Raw genomic sequence first — 22,844 nt, 5'->3', positions numbered from 1 at the left:
TCTTGCTCTATATAAAATCAGTAGCTCATATTCTATAGTTTGTTATGTTGCTCCAGAGTCCCCGTCTGCAGCCTGTTGTGTCTCCATAATCCGTAGAATGGTGCTTTTCAAGATTACTCTTTCCCGGGAATAATGACAGGGGTTTCACTCTATGGAATCAGCCTAGATTCTGTTTATAAACGGAACCAGTTGATTTAAGAAGCTTGGGATGCACACACGGAAACACAAGTGGCTGCTGGTGCTGGAATATGGAGCAACAACCATGATGTCACAGGTCCTTTTACTCCCGCCTCCCCCAGTGCTGCTCGACCAGAGTTCCTCCATATCGTTCTGTTGGAGTGGCGCGGTAGGCATGGCGGTTACAGCTCCGATCACTGAGTGCGGTTTGATTCCTGCCACGTCTTGTAAGAAGTTTTGGAGGTTCCCCTGACTGCTTTGGTTTCCTCCCACGTTCCAAAGACTTGCCGTTAGGGTTAGTGCGTACTATATTGGCATCGGAACCATAGCGTCACTGGTGGGCTGACTTCTGCACAGTTCTCGGATTGTGATTGTTGTTGGCGCCAAATGACGCATTTCACTGTTTCTTTAGCTTTTATCGATGCTTTTATTTTGGCATGGACTTTGACTGATCTGATTGTGCACTGGCAGCACGACCCACTTCTCTCAGCAACTCTGCGCAATGGCAAAAAGTACAAGGATCTTCGACCTGAAACCTTAACTGTTTCTCTTCCCACTGATGCTGTCTGACTACCTGAGTACTTCCAGCAATTCCTGTTGTTATTTTAGATTTTGAGCACCTGCTGGTTTGATTCTTGATTTTTACTCTTGGCATTTCGCGCGTTTCCAAGAGAACTGGAATATTGTGTTCGTCACATGAAAGTGGCCTTTAAGAAAATGATAATAGCTTGGTCCGGGAATGTACATTCCGTCTATCTTTCGTTCTTTGTTGTAAACATGCGAAGAAACTTTGTCACTATTCAGGTGAAAATCAAAAGGTACACCTCTCGACAAGGCGCCATCGTCAGGGCTCCCGTTCCTTTCGCCAGTTCCCGGCTACTGGTGGCTCCGTGCCTATTATGGGATGGTTCACAACGGAATGTTAACATCACACAAATAGAAACCACTCGCACGGAAGTGATAAAAAGATGTCTCGGAGCTTTTTTTTAACGCTTATTACGGCTTCCTTCGGGAGTAAGTGAATAAAGTTAAAAGGGATTGCAAAAGTGTTTTTTTTTAATGTCCCGTTTAATTACTGCTGCCACATACTAATTACTGCCGGGAGTTCTCAGCTCCCCTTTGCCTCAGAGCAGGCTACTTACTGTGCTGCATTGCTGAACAGTGCACAGGCTCAAAGTTTAGTCTATGACTGATTATACAGTGTTTAACGCTCGACCCCAGCTCCTTCCAGTGCGAAGCCCAGGCTATGTATGCTTCAGAAGGAATGCATTCGGGGCTCGTTGACAGCGAGCAGCACCACCACTGCCCACCCTCCTACCCCTGTGTCCCGGGACCCCAGTAAGATGGAAGCAAGCGAGGAGGATATCCGCGCAACGGCACGGTTGTTCTGAAGACTGCCCCCTACAACGAGACGGTATCAGCGTCATGCTTTGAATCGTTGCATTTTCGCGAAGACCGTGCAGAAGCGAACGCGTGTACAATCGATGTCAGGGAAAGTCTTTGCTGATAATGAGCTTTGATTGTGGAAGTTTCAGGCTTCGGTTTCCAGGAACTGGCAAGGGATGGTACCGTGGATTTTAACATCGAGTTAAACTACTCCCAAAGTGACGGTAAGTTTCTTCACTGCTGAGTCCTTTCTCCGCATGCCTTGGCTGTTCTCCGCATGGTCTTTAGCTCAATGCGTTTGCTGTTAATTCATGATTGGAATCGGCTGCTACCAGCCCAATGATGTTGCAAACTAGCCTCCCTTTCCACCGGCTCCACAGAGAACTTGCCAGGTAGCCGAGTTTGGATGCTTGTCACCAACATGACAGGGAGGAGAGAGGAGGCGACTGGCAGTTGCCAATAGTAATCTGCTCCTTTAGCCTTCCATGGCCATGTTAATCAGGAGTTATCCGAAACTGTCAGGCATTTTCAACTTGAAAGACGTTCCTTATTGTTTCCGAATCAGCGATCCAGTTACGCCCAGTTTAATATTTAAGTCCCGGTTGAATTTGAATCCGAGGGGTATGAGAGATTAGGTCGAGCGGAACCGGCGCATTTTACTGTGGTTGTGATGAATGCTGGTACAAAGTTAGATTATTCCTTAACAAGCACATATTTCGCTGGGAAAGTCCTAGCCATCAAAGGAAAGGGATGTGGGTACGGTAGGGATAATGAACGCTTACATCAATCAAGCCAGGTTTGAAAAGTTGCTGCCATGCTTGCCGCTCCTCAGAGTCGTGGAGCTAGAATCCGCGGAAGCCGGACATTCATTAATGAAAGAAAAACACAGAGAAAATGCTCAACAATTAGCGCCTCTGGTCGGCGACCTTCTGATCTACTGTAAGTCTATGCCAAAGGATGTTGTGTCTCCTCCTGAATAAGTAAATTTCTAGGTGTTGTAAACATCTAGGTGTTGCGTGTTGGCTCTTATTGATTTTAAAGGTACACAGAAGTCTCCATATAACCAACCCTCTTCTTTGTGCACAGATGACTCTGCCGCCCTCTGTAACGCACTGATATCACCATGCCCATCATTTCCCGAAGCAGCGACAACGACAACAGTAACCTGAGCGACTCGTCTTGTAGTTCCTTAAATCAGATTGCTCCCTTAATTCACGCCGAAACCGCTCCTGTCAAAGGAGCCTACTACCGACGGTCGGGAAGGATCCGCCGTGCAAATCAACTGACCCAAATAGACCAGAAGCAACACATCATCCTCAACGTGGGGGGTGCCAAGTACTTGGTGCCCTGGTTAACTTTGGACGAATTCCCACTTACACGACTTGGGAGATTAAAGTTTTGCCGCAACTATGAAGAAATCGTGCAGATCTGCGACGATTATGACGAGTCCTCCAACGAGTATTTCTTTGATAGGAACCCGTGCGCTTTCCGCATGATCATCACCTTCATTTCTGCGGGCAAACTGCGGCTTTTGAGAGAGATGTGTGCCCTGTCCTTCCAAGAAGAGCTTGCTTACTGGGGGATAGAGGAGGCCAACTTGGAGACCTGTTGCCGCAGGAAACTCATTCGGAGAGTCCGAGAGGTGGCGAAGATCAGGAAAGGAGAGGAGGTAGAGGGGAAGGAGGAGGAAGTCGATGATCTGGCTACGAACGGCAAATTGGGTTACTATATGGACAAACTGCGAGATATGGTGGAGAATCCTCATTCAGGACTGCCTGGGAAAGTGTTTGCCTGTCTTTCCATTTTATTTGTCACTATGACGGTAGTTAGTCTTTGCATTGGTACAATGCCAAATTTAAGGTCGGAAGAAGACCGGGTAAGTCCCCTTATTTAATATAATGCACTGTCATTGTATTTGGAGGTCCCATTAGTTCTTTATATCTGTGTAGAAAAACTTCTTATAAAACTATATAGTTGCAGTATTTAACTTTTAGGTCACATAATAATGTCGTTTCTATTAAATAGTTTACAACTTAGTCAAATCCCAATAATGAAGTTATTTGGTCTTCTCAGAGAATCAAAGAACTTATAGCTTGGAAATATATTTGACGTTCAGGGCAATTATAAGACATAGGAGCAGAATTAGGCCATTTGGCCCATCGAGTCTACTGGAAGGAAATTATAAGGCCACCAGCAGATTAATAAACAATCACTGCAATAAAACTTTCCTTGCCCAGAATTGGGTCAATATGCACATATTTTCTCTGTGCAAATTGGGCATAAAAGAGGTTTCTGCATGTTAGACCACAATGAGTATGTGTAGCACCAATGCTGAAATTGACTGTTGTTAGAAATTGGTGCTTGTGAAGGAAACCTATAATCTTGGTTACTGTCATGAAGTTCCACAAGCACATGGCTGAGGATCTGTGAATGGCATATAACTAAAGACCTGCACTATCCCACTAATACCCTGCGCTTGGCATCTCCCAGTTTCATTGTTTTATGATTAGCATTGCAGAAAATTAATGTGGTGTTCTAATCACAACACTTTTGTTGCATATATTTTGCATGCTATACCTGCAATCACTTGCACCTTGATCATACTACACATCGCAATAGCTTACGGACACTTATGGCCTGGATATCAATTCATCCGATCCGGTGGCTGAGTGGTAGGGTGCTGGATGTTGGCGAGGGAAAGTGGGTGCCTTGACACAAGGCAGGTGCAGTTTTCTTCCTCCACTGCATTTTCTGTCATTTCCATGGCAAACATTTCAGTTGCTGTGTGTGACTGTCATGGACAGACTTCTTGACTTCGCACACTGAGCCAATTTCACTCACCTCAAAACTCAACTGTCTTCATGACCTATTGACTCACGTTCAAGCACTCTACAACATACATTCTCAATATTATTTAACTAATTGTGTTTATTATCAGCATAATTTGTGCTAATCTGCACACTTTGTTACATATCGTTTCTCATAAAATCTATTTCATTATTTCCTGTAAATGCCTACAGGAAAATGAATAATTGGGCAGTATATAGTGATGTGTAGAGTATGTACTTTAATAATCAATTTACTTTAAACTTTGAACAGTAAGAATGGAAGTGTCACAGGACCTGTCAGGGATCATGGTGTTCCCATTTCAATGCATGAATCTGTACCGGAGCACCTCATCCCATTTCAGTTCATGAATTTATGCCTTATCACCTCATCCTATCAGTACATGAACCTGGATAACAGTACTTTTTAAAATACATATATTTTTACCCAAAATCTCATTTTTTCCCTGGAGATCAGAGAGGACATGATCATTACATTCGGCACAAGTTTAGTGCAGCAAAAGAGAGTAAAATCCAATTCCTATGCACTAGTCTCTAACTCCACTTTAATAAGAATCCTCGCTTCTGAGTGAAATGAAGACTGACATTGCAGTGACTCAAACATCAAATCTAGGTGGATGCTTCAGTCCAGATGTGACAGAAATGTGCACCGTGATCCACCCTCCCCCACCCTCTACCACTCTCAGGGGCTGCAAGTCCTGAAGCTATGCCACAGCCCCAGTGATCAGTTTTAAGTCTAATTTTCAGTGCTGCCTTTATGGAGTTTACATGTTCTCCCATATCCAAAAGATATGCTACTTGTTAGATGAAGTGACAATTATAAATTCCCCTCCTGGTAGGAGAGGAGACGAATGTTCATGGGTATGTGACTGAGATTAAATTACAAAGTAATAAGAGGGACATTGGGATTAATGGGATTTCTGTAGCACTTGACGGAGATCTGATGGTCAGAAGGGCTTCCTCACACACAATAAGGAAATATGAGAAATGAGAAAATGCACTCCTGTCTGGCTACCTATCTCAATACTGCTTATAAGGCTTTATGTCTCAATTCTTTGTACAAGATCATGTATAGGAATTAATTTTTTTTGGCTTTTGGAGGGTTTATATTTTTAACAGGGATGGCAAGATGGAGATACGTCTCTACCAAAGGAGGTGTAAAGTGCTTCTCCCCTCCACTAGCCTATAGGTCACCCTTGGGCAAGGTGCAGCACCTGCTTAACCCCCCCCCCCCACCCTTCCCACCGATCAGCATCACATGAAGCCATGGGAGCATAGATAGTTGGTTGAACAGCTGTTGCCTATCATAAGTCCTGGTTATGCTAGGCAGACAGGCTCTGAAGAGGTCTGATAATGGCCGGGGTCACCCGTCTTGTAAAGACACGGTCCAGAAGAAGGCAATGGCAAGACGCTTTTGCCAAGAACATTCGTGGTCGTAAGACGTGGCACGTAATGATGATGGCAATATTCTTAATAAGATGGGGTGTATGGGTGGATGTGTATGCACAAAACCACCACCTTGCATTGGATGTGCTGTGCCCCTCTATCCAACACTTATATCCTACACTTGTCCTTCATTACAACAGTGACTGTACATCATAAATGTTTCATTTGTTTGGAAACATTCTGGAATTTTCAAAGATTCATTTATTATTGAAGTATGCATGCAGTATACAATTCTGAGATTCTTCCTCTCCGGATAGTCACGAAACAAAGGAAAAACCATGGAAGTCAGAGATACAGCAGACCTACCCCTTCCACACATACACACACACACACACACACACACACACACACACACACACACACACACACACACACACACACAAAAGAATGCCAACACGATCAGCTACCTCTCCCAAACTCTCCTCCACCTGCAGGAGTGCATATAAACAACAAGAAAACAAGAACTTTGGAACAAGAACCTCTTCTGTTTTTAAATATTTCCTTTTTCTGTCTTATTTCAAAATGTGCAGATGTTTCAACCAAACAAAATTAATGGTTGAAAGAAAAAGCTTTGCAAGTAAAAGCATTTTTAAATTCTAATAAAACTAAATATTTTAATATGAAGATACGAAATTAGATATTTCTAGATAAATCTGTATTTCAAGAAAAAAGGAAATTTGCAGGCAGAACTCAAACCCAACTTAACCATACATTAAACAGCCCAAGTAAGAGAAATTCAAGTTACAGCAGATTAATGGGCAAATATGATGCTTTAAATAAACCATTTTATCGAAGAATTTGCATTTTGAACACTCAGTCCAAACAGACTTCAGAATCAGTTCATTTATTTAAGATCTTCACCTTTGATCAAATCTGTCCCCCTTCAATCCTTTGTCAGATTAGTGCCCATCAGATTAAAATGGAAAGAGGTTTATCGGTGCTTAAGCTTGTGATGGAAGTTTCATTGAAATTGGCCAAACTGATTTCATTTTGGACTATTAACACTGAACCGAGATGGGAAAACACATACAAAAGTGCTGGAGGAAATCAGCAGATCAGGCAGCATAAATGGAGAGGAATAAACAGTTAACGTTTTGGGCCAAGAATCTTCATTAGGACTCAGACAGAATGCTTTAATGTTATCTGCCCTTGACACATTTAACCTAATTCTAAAAAAAAGATAGCTGTCCATGAGTACTGCCAGATCTCATTCAGAACCAATTCTAGATATACTGGATAAATGAGAATCATTGTTGATTTCTAATGTATCTTAGGGTGTCTTCCTTCATGAGGAAACTACAGTATATCTCATAATCATAGCTCTGTCACAGGTATAGCAACAAGAAACAGCAGATGCTGAAATCTGGAGCAAACACAAGATGCTGAATAAACTCAGAGCAAGATCCAGGTGAAAGATCTCAACCTGAAACAACAGTTGTCTCTTTCCTGATGGTGCCAGATCCACTGACTTCTTTCAGCAGCTCATTTTTTGCCTCACGCCACATATAAGTTGGACAGAAAGTTCTGGTAAACAAATCAAAAACCAAACTTGACTACCTCTTCAAGGTAGTAGCATTACGACACATACATGAGTAAGTCTGTGTCTTTGACATTTATATTTTTCTGCTTTATGCAATTTTAGGCTTATTCAAGCTTCCGTTTTTAAGGTAGTGTTTCTTTTAAAGTTGGTTTATGGTTATCTTTGCCTAAAAGGTACGGAGTGTAATTTACTACCACATTAGCATAAAGAAAGTGTTGTTAATGGTGAAATCATATTGTTGGTACAGATTTATTTCCCCTTCTATTAATGAGACAGAAAACACAACCCAATTAATTTTGATAATTGGAATACATGCAAAGCTCTGAACACCAATATTCAATAAATTATTTCAGCAAACTTAAATTGCTGGCTAGCACGCCAGATGGAAATACAAGAGACTGCAAATGCTGGAGTCTGCAGCAACACTCAAAGAGATGGAGGAACTCAGCTGGTCGGGCAACATCTATAGAGGGAAATTGAAAGTCAACATTATAAAGGGTCTTGACTCAAAATGTCAACTGTCCATATCCCTCCATAGATGCTGCCTGGACCACTGAGGCCCCCTGCTGTATTGGCTAGTGTGTCAATTCTTTTATAATGTTATAAACATCAGGAAGAAAATTTCAGATAATTTCACTGTTCTCTGTATGTGGGACATGTTAATATTAAAACCGAACACAAGCAACAAGGGACTCATTGATAGTACTCTTGGTTTAGATCAGAGATTTAGAATATCAAACGGTAATGCATTACATAAACCTAACATAATAATGTAATGAGGCACCGTATGCAGATTCAGATTCATTTATTTACCACATGTACATTGAAACATACAGGGAAATGCGTTGTTTGCGTTAACAACCAACACAATCTGAGGATGTGCTGGGGGCAGCCTGCAAGTGTTGCCCACATTCTGGCACTAAATAGCATACCATCGTGTTTAGCAGAACAACACAAGCTGCAACAGCAACAATGTGAGAACAAAAGAAAGCAACAACAGTGAAATAATACCCATTTCCTTCTTTCCACCCTACTCACACACACAGACCTGCTTCCAACCCCAGCACAGGTTGCCCTCTGGGCCTATGACCTCCATAGAAGTGTTAATTTTTGGTGAAGAAAATAAACCAAGTTCTCATCTAACCTGGGTGGACATAAAACTTTTATAGTGCTGTTTAAAGAAAAATAGGTTTTATATCCTGACCAATATTGTTTTCTCAATCAAACTACTTAATATATTACCCTAACATTTATTCTACTCATGTTTGTTAGAACTATGTTTTATGCAAACTGAGCACAACACTTCCCTACAACAACTTTAGTAACTGTTCTTCAGAAATGTTTTTTGACTGTACGCCATTTTCACATGACCTGAGATTATGAAAGGCACAATAGATAGAAGTTGTTTTGTCACCAGCCACACACACAAAGGCTTATACCAGCCCAGAGTCAACTGCCTACGTATAACTAGAGAACAGCGAATGTAATATCTGTAAACAGCCAAGGCACTATATACTAATGATATCTCATTCTATAATTATCTACAAAGCTCACTGGAGCATCAAGGTATTCTGATCTGTTTTTGCCTGATGCCTTTAGAAATTAGTAGTTTATAGTCTCAAAAATCACATTCTTTCTCATTTCATAATTCATCATTTTATTGGGTTCCTATATCATGGACGTCCATCTGCGGAGAAGGCAGGAGGTGTATAGTGCTGGTATATTTTCATCAGAGTCTGACAATGCTACAGTGTGATATGAATTACCAGAAAACGGCAGATACTTGCATTTGCAATGCTTCTCTCCTAAAGAAATACATGATGTGTTTTCTTAAGAACAATATTTTTGTAAATTACAAAGCATATAAAAGTGATTTTTGACTATAAATTTGACTATATTTGTGGTCAGGTCTCATATTTGCACAATCATTCCTCATTTAGTGAGACTTCCTGGAATTTTTAAAAACAAAATTAAACTGACAGTCCAGAAGTTCTGAATATGGTAGAAACTTAAGGTATGATGGTATTCTAATGAATGAACATAACAGCTGCTAGTGGAATATAAGGGGAAAAAAAAGCTAGCTGAAGAAAGAATTAATTTCTGACATATTCATTGATCCATTGCATATTCAGATTATTTTTGCTTCAGCATTTATTGGGAAGTGAAAGGTGATTGGACCTAGATATCAATCCATTTAATACTGAGCTATCTCAACCAAAATTTTTTTTCTCTATTCTCCCTCCACATAATGCTTTCAATTGACCTACTCTGACGCCTGGTCCACCAATGCCTTAATTTTAAAATGTCTAAATACCTCTATGACCTCACCTCTCCCTTTCCCTGTAATTCCTCTTGTGGTTTTCAGGATCTTTGCACTCACTGAATTCTACTGTCTTGAGTATCGCTCATTGTTCCGTGACACACTATTGACTACCTAGTTCCTAAACTCTTGGAGTTCCCTCACTAACCCATCTACCTGTGCACCTCCATTTCTTTGAGCTCTTTCATGAAAGCTACCCAAGTTGTCTATGGATACGTGTATGGGATTTGGTATTAAATACTATTTGAAATGGTTCTATAATCATCCTGGCCACTCAATAACATTAATTTTATATATATATGTATATATACTTATTGTCATTAAATCTTTAGCTATATACTGCTGCACCATTACATTAGTTCATAACTCATAATTTTCCAGATGCAACCTTCAGCTGATTTCTCCTCTCAATCTCTCAATGCAAGATTCCTAATTATTAATTTATCTCCCCTGATAGTAACCTGAAAATATAATATTAAATCGTCCATGCTTTCAAATGGTCACTCTAAACCGTCTTCCAAGGCACATAAAATGTCTTCATCCATCTTTCCTCACATCCGTGCTACTGATGTAAAAATCATCCATAATGATTTTGTTCAGTAAAATGTCAGTGAGCAGAGCTAACACAAAATTCTTCCAATATCAAATTCAGCATGTTGCTATATAAAAGGAAACTCCCTCAATTTTTAGTTTACCACCACAGCAGGGAGTTCATAAAATTCATTTTGTCTTATCAACAAAATTATAAATGCTTTATTTGCTTAATAGTGTCGTCTTGTAATTAGGAACAACGGGCTTTATCAGTTACTTGACTAATATTCCGACTGTAAAAGGCCTTTACAGATTTTGCTCAGGGCTCATTACCAATTGCACCTAGGGCTTTTTTTTGAAAGACAACCTTTTATGATTGTCCTGTAAAACAATGAAAAATAGAATTGATTACTTGCTGCAGTATCTGAATGGGAACACCTTCTTTTAATTTGACAGCAAAATAAATAAGCTTGGGGAGAAATATGCCACATTAAGTTAAGGTAGAAACATAGAGCAAACAGCACAGAAGTTATTTTCACTTGTGTGTGGAAAGCAAAGCAAAAATTGTGAATGAGTTTATTTTACAACTGCACTTATTTCTGTAACTCAAATCAAAGGAATATGATTATTTTGATCACAGATCTACTTAATCCATATTTTGGGTTGCGGTAATGTTATTTATTCTAAATTTATGTTCCTCTCAGGTCTTCATGTGCTTTGTTAACCTTAATTTCCCAGTACATATCTATCTGACTTTTAAACCCAACAATTGATTGTACATTTATATTCTTCTGAGACAACATTTTCACAATTATTTCCAGAAATTCTTTATGCATTCAGTTTAAGATGACTTATTTCAATTCTGAGATGTACAAGTGCATTTTCATATCTCATTGATGTGCCTTTTAATAAAAGTAGTGTTCACAAGGTCTCCCAGTAGGATGAGATGCTTTGCTGGACTAAACTGATAGAATGTCAGCATTTGAATGACTAGTAAGTGCCTCTTTCTAAAATGATAAATTTAACAATCTGCAAAAATCTTTAAAGCCTGCAGCACAAACTTACGTCTGATTTACAGATGTATCTTCCAACATAATCCAAATTCTTAGCACCTTCTATATTAATAATTTTTCTTTATGTTCTGTCAGTATATTCCAAATTCAACATGAAAGAATAAACAGCATTCGGAATGCTCCAGAAAATGGGATTAATCTTTTGAGGTCTGTCATTCACAGCAAGAGTCTTGCCTTTCAATAAGCAACTAATATGCTATGTTGACAGTATGCTAAAGCAGATTCCTTATATACAGTATCTGTTGTACAGCATGGCTGACAAGTTTAATCATTAAATATGCTGCACTGTCTGCATAGTGTAAGTGTACGTAATAGGATTTTCATTGAGCAGTTATTTAAACTGAGAAAATACTCATTTAACTTCCACATGTATCCTTTAGGTAGTGTTATCATTATGGACAATATCCCTCAAAAATGATTTTAATACAAACCATGTAATATTGCTGAGATCCCTGCTGAGTTCCTCTCTTTCCAGGTACAGCTTGAACCACAGCAGTTGTCTTTACCCCGTGATAATAAGGCATGTTATGTGAAATTCTAACAGTCACTAGTTCGACAGCACAAAATCCACGTTGATTTCCAGATGACAAAGTAGTTTGATTTCAACTGATTCTTAGTCCATGCAGGTCAATTAGTTATTGTAAACCTCACAAGCCTAAAACATCAGCCAAATATTAGGATATACTCATCACGTCACAGACATTAGTGAATTGGAGTTCTTTATATGATAAAAATCAGATTTCCAGTATTTTCAAACTAGTAGCCTCACAATAAATTCTTGTTACTCTCCTTTGGATATCCACTGGTTTGGATTTTCTATTATTCATATATCTAAGATACATTCCAGTCACCCACATAGATTCTTTCTTAGATTAATATATTAAAGTTGAGGAGAACTGAGTTCATTGTTAAACCTTATTTTAAACTTTAATGTTATACAATATCATGTGTATGACTACAACCAGGATGAATGCAGTCTTTTTGCATTGTGTTATCCAGTGCAATTTAAACAATTCCCACGCAAGGTGAATGTAATATATCAATTTTTACTGATTATCTCAATAAAGGACTGGATAATGCATTTGCTACAGTGCAGTCTTGACTTTATCATCACTCCACTGCATCAAGGAAGTGCGAGCGAAGAAGAATCAAGCATTTCATGTTCATATCTGGTCGCCTCATTATAGGAAGGATGTGGAAGTTTTAGAGGTGATTTACCAGTATGCTGCCTGGATTAGGGGGCATATCTAATTTGAAGAGATTGAGCGAGCTATGTTTTTTCTTTTTGGAGTGAAGGAGAATGAGAGGTGACTTGACAGAAATGTGCAAGATGACAAGGGGTATTGATAGAGTGTATAGCCGGAAATTTTTCCAAGGGCAGAAATGGCTAATACCAAAGGGCATAATTTTAAGGTGATTGGAGGAAAGAATGGGGGTTGTCAGAGGTAGTTTTTTAAGACAGAGACTGGTAAGTGCATGGAGTGCCCTGCCGGGGGTGGTGATAGAGGTAGATACATTAGGGACACTTAATAGCCTTATTGATTGGTGCATGAATGAAAGAAAAATGGAGGTTATGCAAGAAGGAAGTATTAGATTGATCTTGGAGCAGGTTAGAACATCCATGCAGTATCATAGGCTAAAAGGCCTGTACTGTGCTGCACTGTACAATGTTCTAATATTAGCTAATTAGTGTATAATATATTCTTATACCTTCTGCTATTTAGTAGATGTGTACTTCCAATTAGTATTTAATTAATTTTCCTTTACTATTCCGATATCTAACACCTCCATTAGGATATCTGGGAATTGATGAGAGAAGATTTAAGAGGTTGCCTTCTAATAACTAGCATCTTCACAGTAGCCAATAAATTTCCCATCTAGGTGATGTTAAACATAGGACAAAGCCCTGAGGAAGTCCTTTTGTGATGTCTTAGGTTAAATGTTTCCTTGAAGTCATTTCGGTCCCCAGAATTCAGCTCTGTTGTCCAAGTTGCACCAAGAGATTTAGAGCTAAATAATACCAGCAGAATCCGAGCAAGCATTTATTGGTAAGTTAATGCCTCTAGGAGTACAGTCATCCTGCATGGAAACAGATTCTTTGGGCCACCTAGCTCTAAGCACCCAACACAAATCCCATTTTTATTCTCTCCATTTCAACTCAGCTCAACCCAGAATCTGTCATTCACCTGCACATTTGGGACAATTTACAAAGGCCGATCAACTTACAAGAAGGAAACACTTGCTGTCACAGGGACAATGCGCAAGCCCCACGCAGACAGCACCAGAGATCAGAATGAACCTGAGTAAATGGACTGTGACATGGCTGCATTACTGTGTCGCCCAAGGCTGGTCATGTCTCCATCTCCATTGGTGATTAAGCATAGACTGATTGGTGGGAATTAGCTGAAATGGATTCATGCTTCTTTTTCTGGACGGGAGCCAGCAAAGTGATGTGCTGCTTTGTCAGGGAGATGCCAGTTTACAGTTATGTTGGATGAGCACGGTTAAAGATGCAACTAATCCTAAAACACAGCTCCCGAGTGCTACAGTCAAAATATCAGCACTGCACAGCGTTTCCCAAATAAAACACACTCAGTGATGTCTTGATTTTACAAATCTGAAAAGCAAGCAGGGCTGCAAGTAGCAAGCCTTTCTTCAAATGCAAAATCCTTAATATCCACCCAACATGACAGATTGGATCTTGGTTTAATGTTTCCTCAGAAGACTGCATGTGCCACATTTCCTCTGAATTGTCTTAGCACAGTCTACGGTTTCTGCTGATTTTCTGAACCCACGCCTTTGATTTATCAACAAGAACAAGGGTCCAGAGGAGGTTCACAAGGATGATTCCAGGAATGAAAAGGTTATCATAACAAGGAACATTTGATGGCTCCGGGTCTGTACTCACTGGAGTCAGAAGGATGAGGGGGTTCTCATTGAAACCTTTCGAATGTTAAAAGGCTAGACAGAGTAGATGTGGAAAGGATGCTTCCCATGGTGGGAGAGTCTATGACAAGAGGGCACAGCCTCAGGATAGAGGGGTGCCCTTTTAAAACAGAGATGCGGAGTAATTTCATCAGCCAAAGGGTGGTGAATTTGTGGCAATTGTTGCCACATGCAGCTGTGGAGGCCAGGTCATTGGGTGTACTTAAGGCAGAGATTGATAGGTTCTTGACTGGACATGGTATCAAAGGTTACAGGGAGAAGGCCTGGAACTGGGGTTGAGGAGGGGAAAAAAGGACCAGCCATGATTGAATGGCGGAGCAGACTCGATGGGCTAGATGGCATAATTCTGCTCCTATGGCTTATGGTCTTATAGTCTAATATCTTAGCAGTATCTGAACTTGAGTTTAGTAGGCAGATTTCCATATGATTTGCAAGTGCTTCCACCATCTTCTAAACATTAATTATGGAATTCTTAATCAGTAATATTCAAGATAAATAAATGATTGCAAGATTTATTGGATATTAAGTGAAAAGGGAGCAGATCTTTGAATTAATGAAATTTGTAATTTGTGAACTGCTGATTAGATATTCAAATAATACATTTTTTATTACTAATTATGTGTATTTCCTTTTTTTTTGGCATTTTGTCTGCAGGATAAATGTTCCCAGAGGTGCTATAACATGTTCATAATAGAAACCATCTGTGTAGCCTGGTTCTCCTTGGAGTTTGTGTTACGTTTTATCCAGGCACGAAGCAAGTGGCAGTTTCTGAGAGGACCTTTGAACATTATTGACATATTGGCAATTCTACCATATTACATTTCGCTCTTGGTTGACAAAGGACCCGGAGATAGTTATAAATCTTCAGGAAGCAACATCTATTTGGAAAAGTTGGGGCTGGTGCTCCGAATATTGCGGGCCTTGAGGATTCTGTATGTCATGAGACTTGCCAGGCACTCCCTGGGCCTTCAGACACTGGGTCTTACTGTGCAGCGGAGCGTTCGTGAGTTTGGACTCTTGCTTCTTTTCCTCTGCGTGTCTGTCACTCTATTTGCACCACTTGTCTACCTTGCAGAGAAAAAGACAGGAAAAGGAGGAGACTTCAGCAGTATTCCTGCATCCTATTGGTGGGCTATCATTTCTATGACAACAGTCGGGTATGGCGACATGGTGCCTCAGAGTATTCCTGGGCAGGTGGTGGCTCTAAGCAGCATCCTCAGTGGGATCCTAATAATGGCATTTCCCGCAACTTCTATTTTCCATGCATTTTCCCGTGCATATGTTGAACTAAAACAAGAACAAGAGAGGGCCCAGGCCCGGCTGAAATGCATTGAAAAGGCAGCAAAGCACTCAGAGAATGAAGGCTTCAATGACACAAACAATTGCTCTAATGAATTTATTGGCAAAGAGAAAAAAGTTTTCAATTACTTGTAATTTTATGGATTGGTTCGTTGTTGCTCCTTATTTATGTTGAATTACAAGGAATGTATAGCACTACAAAAGGCCATTTGCCCAAGTAACCTGTGGTAGTGTTTATACTCCACACAAACCTTCTCTCATTCCATCTACCTCATCTCAGACTTACAGTATATCTTTTTATTCCCTGTTCTCTCCTGTCCTTATCTACTTTCCTTCTGATCAAATTCAAGCCCACTAATATTCCAAATAATAGTGATTTACAAATGCAAACTGGTTCCTCAGTTAAAAAAAACAAATTCCTTACTTTCCTATAAATTCCTTATTTTGGATTCCTCCTTGGGAAACACTAGGGGCAACATTAATTCTCAATACTGGGTCAGTTTTAGTGGGTTGAGAACTTAAATTATAAAAGCAGAAACAGCAATGCAGTTTGCTTAAAACCTGCTCCTTCCTTGTTAAATAAAATGGCGGAAGTGGTAGGTGGCAGTCCCTACCCTGGAAGAAGGCCATGTGATAAACCCTTTGAAGAAACACTGTGCTTCTTTTTATTTAAAGAAAACAGCTATTTTTGACATGTTGGACAGAATTTCTGGGTCCTGACAAATCCAGCAGATAAGCCAATCAAACGCGTCTAATGGATCTTGAGTAGGACCAAATGTTCTTAGCAAGATTAATCAGTTAATCCCTGCAATATATCTAACAACCACACACTACTTGTTTGAACCCTTGATTGAGAACTACTTGTATACTACCTGAACACGGCTCCGTCCCACAACGCCAGGCTCCTCAAAATCAAAAGTGATTTCTCCTGTGGTCAAAATCCTGAATCCTTCAACAAGAATTGAACATTGATTTCTTCTCCTTGTCATTCTCTACAGCTTCCAGCACCACACAATCACCAATTCCATCCTTAACTGTCATCTCTTACCAAACATAATTTCCAGTATAGTGACAACCTTTCTCATTCTCAGCACTAACTCCCATCCTTGGGATTTCTTCCTTATCTGCTAAATAGTTTTGACAAAAATTATTCCCTTTCTCAATTCCTGCTCCTTTACTGTGTGCTGAGCGCTTCCCCATCCAATGGATAGTTAGTTTATCAATCAGGTAGGTTGCCAGCCAGAAAAGCTGGACGAATCATTTGAAAGACATCTTGCTGTTAGCAACAGCAGAACACACAAGGATCTCATCCTCTAGTGTCTCATATTATAACACCATGTGGCCACAATCCCTCCAACCTCAGCTCTCAGGAAGCGCAGCCCTATAAATATCAAGACCCTTTCTTGAAAGATCAGAAGTAACAAGCCTGGTTATCCTTGATTCAGATTTGAATTTTAATCCCACATAAAGAAATTGACCAGAGCAGCATTTCTACACGTAAGAAATAAAGGTATGTCCATCTTTATCAAGTAACCTTGGTATTGAATAGAGTACAGTACTGTGCAAAAGTCTTAGGTACACACACACACAAACACACACACACACACACACACACACACACACACACACACACACACATACTCTCACACTCACAGACACGCAAATACAAACACACACTCAGACACACATACATACAGACATACACACACACACACACACTCTCACACTCAGACACACAAATACAAACACACACTCAGACACACATACATACAGACATACACACAAACACACAGTCACAGACACACACACACACACACACACACACACACAGTTCTGTAGTAATTTTATGTTTTGCACTATACTGCTCCAAAAAAAATCATGACCTATGTGAGTGATGATAAACTTGATTCTGATATGGACCTCTGTTGTGGACTGAGAGTAGGAAGGGAGTAGGGATAGGGGAATCATGGTTGGGAAAACTGGAAGGGAAAGGGGAGAGGAGAGGGAGTGGAAAGCACCAGAGAGACATATTGTAATGATCAATAAGCAAATTGTTTGGCATCAAATGATCTTGCCTGGTGTCTCGGGGCTGGGTTTCTCTACATCCGCACCACTGCCTGCCCCTGGTACTCCTTCCCTGCAATCTGTCCCACTCACCTCCCATGGCACTTGATCTTTGGCATTCCCAACCTCCTATGCTCTCACAAGGTTTACAAACTCGCTCTCTGCTTCACGTTGATAAATACAGTACTGTGCCAAAGTCTTATGTACCTGAGCTATATATATGTGCTTAAGACTTTTGCACAGTATTGTATATTACTGCAATGCACTTTTTACTGGTCTTCCAAAGCAATCTATTGACAAAATTCAACTCATTCAGAAATGCTGCTGCTGGACTTTAAACTAAAATCAGGATGAGAAAGCATATCGCTTCCATCCTAACTATGAGGGGTGATTGATAAGTTCGTGGCCTAGGGTAGAAGGAGTCAATTTTAGAAAACCTAGCACATTTATTTTTCAGCATAGACCCCTCCTATATTTACACACTTAGTCCAGCAGTTGTGGAGCATACAGATCCCTTCTTTGTAGAAGTCCGCATCTTGGACCTCCAGAAAGTGGCCCACAGCAGGGATGATTGATAAGTTCGTGGCCTAAGGTAGAAGGCGATGAGTTAACTTCAAACTTCCTGCATAATTACTCAAAAAGTTGAACTGCATGTGCATGAACGGGAGCTGTATAACCCATGTTCTTCTACCTTAGGCCACGAACTTATCAATCACCCCTGCTGTGGACCACTTTCTGGAGGTCCAAGACGCCGACTTCTACAAAGAAGGGATCCGTAGGCTCCACGACTGCTGGGCTAAGTGTGTAAATGTAGGAGGGGACTACGTTGAAAAATAAATGTGCTAGGTTTTCTAAAATTGACTCCTTCTACCTAACGCCACGAATTTATCAATCACCCCTCATACAGTACTCTGCATTGACTTCCTATATCTTTTACAATTGATTTTAATATTATCTTACTTGTTTTTAAAGCTTTCAATGGTATTATAATCCTGTTCAAGCTCCCAGGTCTTCTCCTGCTGGTCTCTTAAGTTCAAACAATTTCCCTCAAAAGATAATTGGCAGATCAGCTTTTTTAAACGACGCTCCTAAACTGTGGAACTTAATATCAAAAACTTTAAGGGATGTAGGCTCAGTTGACACTTCTAAACACCACCAGCTCTAAACTGATTTATTTAGTTTTGCTGTTAACTAACATCATTTCATCTTTTATTTTCATGTTTGCACTTTATCCCATTGTAAAGCACTTTGAAATACATTGCTTGTACGAAAAGTGCTATATAAATAAATTATTATCATTTCCCGTTTTTCTAAACCCCCAACATTAATTTACTCCCCTCAACCTCACTCAATGGGGTTGCTGTCATGTCTAAAGAAAATCTTCAGAACTTGTTCAATCTTTCATGATAGTTGCAATCTCTTAGTTTGGTGTATTATTGTAAACATCTTCTTAAATGCCTGTATCTCCTTTCAATAGAATGGAGATAAAAAATGAGCAGATGTAAGTGTGCCCAGAACCTTAAGTGTTTAACTACCTTACTGCTTTTGAATTCTGCAAGAAATAAATGCCATTTCAAGGTTAACAGCTCTTAATTGCTTGGCTGACCTCCAATGCTACCTTCAATCACTTTTCCCAAGATTTCTGGATCTTTTAACCGATTTGATATTTTATTTTCTGAGGGGCAGGCCATCTTTTTGTTTGTGCCATTAAGACACACCACCCCACATTTATCAGTTAAGGTCAATTTGCCACTGTCCATTCTATAGGTCTTCTAATGCCATTTTGTGTTATGTTGCATTTTACAGAGGCCTATAATTGGCTTGCTTGTTTTTGGATTTAGTGAAAGTATTTTTCTTGAATTGTAGATGACTCCTTTGATGACTTCCTGCCGCTTTCTGTCTCCTTGACTTTCAAGGTTTTCTCTATTTATTTTCTTTAATCTCATTCTCATTACCTTACTGCTTGCTCTTTTTTAGTCTATCCTTACACTGTGTCCCATTTATGTCAATCTGAATCTTGAATCCTATGATGTTGTTATCACTACCACTGAGATGCTTGCCTATTCTAACTTCTGTTATCCGTTCTGCTTCTTTAATCATTATAATATACCAAACTGAATCCCTTCTTCTTGGACATTTTATATTTTTAATGAGAAAGGCCTCAAGTACATATGGCTTTTCTCACTATAAAGATAAAGATTAGCTTTATTTGTCACAGGTACATCAAAACATACAATGAAATACGTTGTCTTTGCGCCTGTCTCATGTACACTGAAGGATCGAAACATGTGACGAAGCGTTCTGTTTTCATCAACGATCAACACAGTCTGCAAGTGTCAACATAGCATGCCCACACCTCACTAACTCTAACTTGCACATCTTTTTGAAATATATAAAATTAGATGGCACTGAAATATGTGCATTAAAAATTCAGTTCTCTGCGAGTCAATGAATACTTTGTTCGTAGGGCAGAAATGGGAAATTTTAAATCAATGGACTTGTGAGTTTGAACAGGCGCTCCATCATTAAGGAGTGTTCAGAGGTGAACAGGTTTGTCTGGGGTCAGTGATCGGTGGAGTAGAGAGGATGGCTGTCAGGGATTGTGGACATGTGGTGGAGAAGAGGCCAGCAGTTAGGGGGCTGGATGCCAGTGGATGGTGACTGGTTGAGAGATGGTGTCATTTTTCATTCAGGTCAACACAACGAAAGATGGGAAGTTCAATTAAAGGCAGCACACTGGGAGAAGAGACCAGCCCCAAGGATTTGCAGATGAGATGTCAGCTGTTGTAATGTCCCTCAATGGTAGGTTCTCAGGGCCAACCCCTCTGAGAAATGTTAATGCAGATCCCACCACAGTCATTAAGGAGCAAATAAAAAGACTCCTGGCAGATCAAACAGCATTCGTGGAGGTTAAGGGATAGCTACAATTTCAGTTTGAGACCCCACATCAGAAAGTGTAGAAGGGAGCTGACCAGTGTAAAGAGGTGAGAGAGAGAGGGTTGAGGTAGGGGCTGGCAGATGGTGGGTGAAATCAGGTGAGTATAGCGATGGTGGGGAGTTGGTGCCAGTGGGTTAAAGGGGTGGGCTGTAGTCAGGAGACAGTGGTTGGTGGGTGATACACAGAAAAAGATGTCAGCGAAGGTTCTCAGTATTCCAGTCCGTTGCATATCAAGCAGTGGTAAATCAAGGCAACTGGATTTGCTGTGTTGTCTAAAAGACGTTTTGCCACTCATCCGAGAGGCTTCTTCAACTGCTTGATACACAGAGAAAGAATGTATCTGTGCATTGCACTGTACTGCTGCCCCAAAACAACAAATTTCATGACATATGTCGGTGCTGGTAAACCTGATGCTGACTCTGATTCTGAAAAGGGACAGGTGGAGCCAGGAGGGAGAAAGAGGAGGAAGGAGTGAGAGACAGAGGTCTAAATGTGATGGGGAAACAAGAGGTTACCAATACTGGGATCTGATCCCTAAAGGCCTGTTCTGCTTAAGCACATGTGTGAATGAAATTAAGTCCTTGGTACCTTGGAGAGGATTGCAGACATTGAAGCTATTGGAATTGCTAGTGCATAGATCAGATGAATGGAGGACCCAGAATGAAATCAAAAAGAGCCCCTGTAATTTGCAGTCAAAATTCCACTTTCCATTCTATTTTTCATTGCTATTCAGCTGCGTAGTGCAAAAAAACATAGTATGCAGTTTGTTTTTAAATAGGTATAAAGGGCCTACTAGGTTGTCATCTGTACAATTTACTCCTACTGCCCACTCCTGTCCTTGTTCTCTTTCTTTGCTTTCATTGTTTGGCTTCTTCTGCCTCTATAGTTGATGTGCCTTAATTCCAATTATATGTTAACTGCTGGATCCTGCCCACAAACTGACCGTGCCTAATTCACTGAGTGCTGGAACTTACACAAACATGAAGAAGAAGAAGAAAGCCCTTAACTCCGAGTGGAGTCATCGAGACACCTTCATGACAGTGTTTTTTTTAGCAGGCTTTCTTATTTTTACGAGACCGAGTTGCTAGCTCGACGCTCAACCCAGCACGGATGGAAAGCATGCAAGGGAGCCAGGCTGGATTCAAACTCAGGAACCTTCGCTCCAAAGTCCGGCACTGATGCCTGTACGTCACCAGCTGGCTACACGAACATGGTAAACAAAATTCCTGGACACTGATGCTATGCTTTTAATACTGAATTTCATCAAAGGATTCAACTACTCTCTCTCTCTCTCTCTCTCCCCCTCTCCCCTCCCCCTCCCTCTCTCCCCTCTCTCTCTTGTACATTTCTATTCTGTATGTGTGCTCCAACTTCACAGAATTTTTCCTGCCCTGCAGCAATTATGCAGATTTCCCTCAGTCTCACTACATCCACTAATTCTCCATCGTCCCCTGACTTCAATCCCTCATCATTCTTGGACAACAGATTCTATGTCCCTGTGCAAAACCAACCGACCACTGACTTTAACTCCAGACTCCATTCCATTGCCTCTTCTCTTTACTCACGGGTTAAGTGAAGCACTATTCATTTTATTCATTTATCTATTTTGACTGCTGATCTATGCTGAGCATTACTGTTAAATTTTTGCCCCTCCCTGATTCCTCTTTTCTGTTATCATTTTAATGCACTGCTCTTTAATAACCCAACCCAAAACTGAATCCCAGCACCCTTGACTTTCATACTTTCCTGCCACAGTTCCAGGATAGATAGAGTAAGTGTATAAGTTTGCTCTGTGACTCCTATCACTGGCTTCAAAGGACACTAATTGCATCCATTTTATGTGGAATAATTATAACTGTTAATCCTATACTTTTGCCAACTTTCCTGCGCAGAATTCTATCAAGGTGCTCATCTTCCCAATCTCCTTCCCACCTGAATTGTCCTCCCTGTGCTGATCTGGAGCATTGTCAGTGATTAAACCATCATCATCCATTTCCATGCCTCCATTAGAATCTCTCTCCTGTGGTGAATGAGACTCTTATCAAAGAGTTTATTATGGATTGCAACCACATCATGCAACGGGATCCCACCACTAAGCACATCCTTCCCTCCCCCCCACCCCTGCTTTCCACAGGGATCGCACCTTACACGACTCCCTTGTCCATTCGTCCCCCCCATCCCTCCCCACCGATCTCCCTCCTGGCACTTATCCTTGTAAGCGGAACAAGTACTACACATGCCCTTACACGTCCTCCCTTACCACCATTCAGGGCCCCAG

General features: G+C 40.5%; 1 protein-coding gene across 2 annotated transcripts; it reads left to right on the top strand.

The window, feature by feature from the left end:
- The first annotated feature begins 297 nt into the window (after window positions 1-297).
- Window positions 298-18,046, top strand: kcng4a (potassium voltage-gated channel, subfamily G, member 4a). 2 transcript variants are annotated; one of them, XM_072279873.1, is made up of 3 exons: window positions 298-1,787; window positions 2,650-3,439; window positions 14,920-18,046. In XM_072279873.1, the coding sequence occupies exons 2-3, from the start codon at window positions 2,687-2,689 to the stop codon at window positions 15,697-15,699; spliced, it is 1,533 nt and encodes a 510-aa protein (XP_072135974.1). In that variant the 5' UTR covers window positions 298-1,787; window positions 2,650-2,686; the 3' UTR covers window positions 15,700-18,046. The 2 variants fall into 2 exon arrangements, with proteins under 2 accessions (XP_072135974.1, XP_072135975.1); XM_072279874.1 differs by lacking the exon at window positions 298-1,787 and adding an exon at window positions 1,794-2,502.
- The last annotated feature ends 4,798 nt before the right edge of the window (window positions 18,047-22,844 follow it).

The sequence above is a fragment of the Mobula birostris genome, chromosome 15 (genome assembly GCF_030028105.1).
Source record: "Mobula birostris isolate sMobBir1 chromosome 15, sMobBir1.hap1, whole genome shotgun sequence".
In the NCBI taxonomy this organism is placed as follows: domain Eukaryota; kingdom Metazoa; phylum Chordata; class Chondrichthyes; order Myliobatiformes; family Myliobatidae; genus Mobula; species Mobula birostris.
The sequence above is the reverse complement of the archived record's forward strand: the minus strand, read 5'-3'. Positions and strand labels throughout refer to the sequence as shown.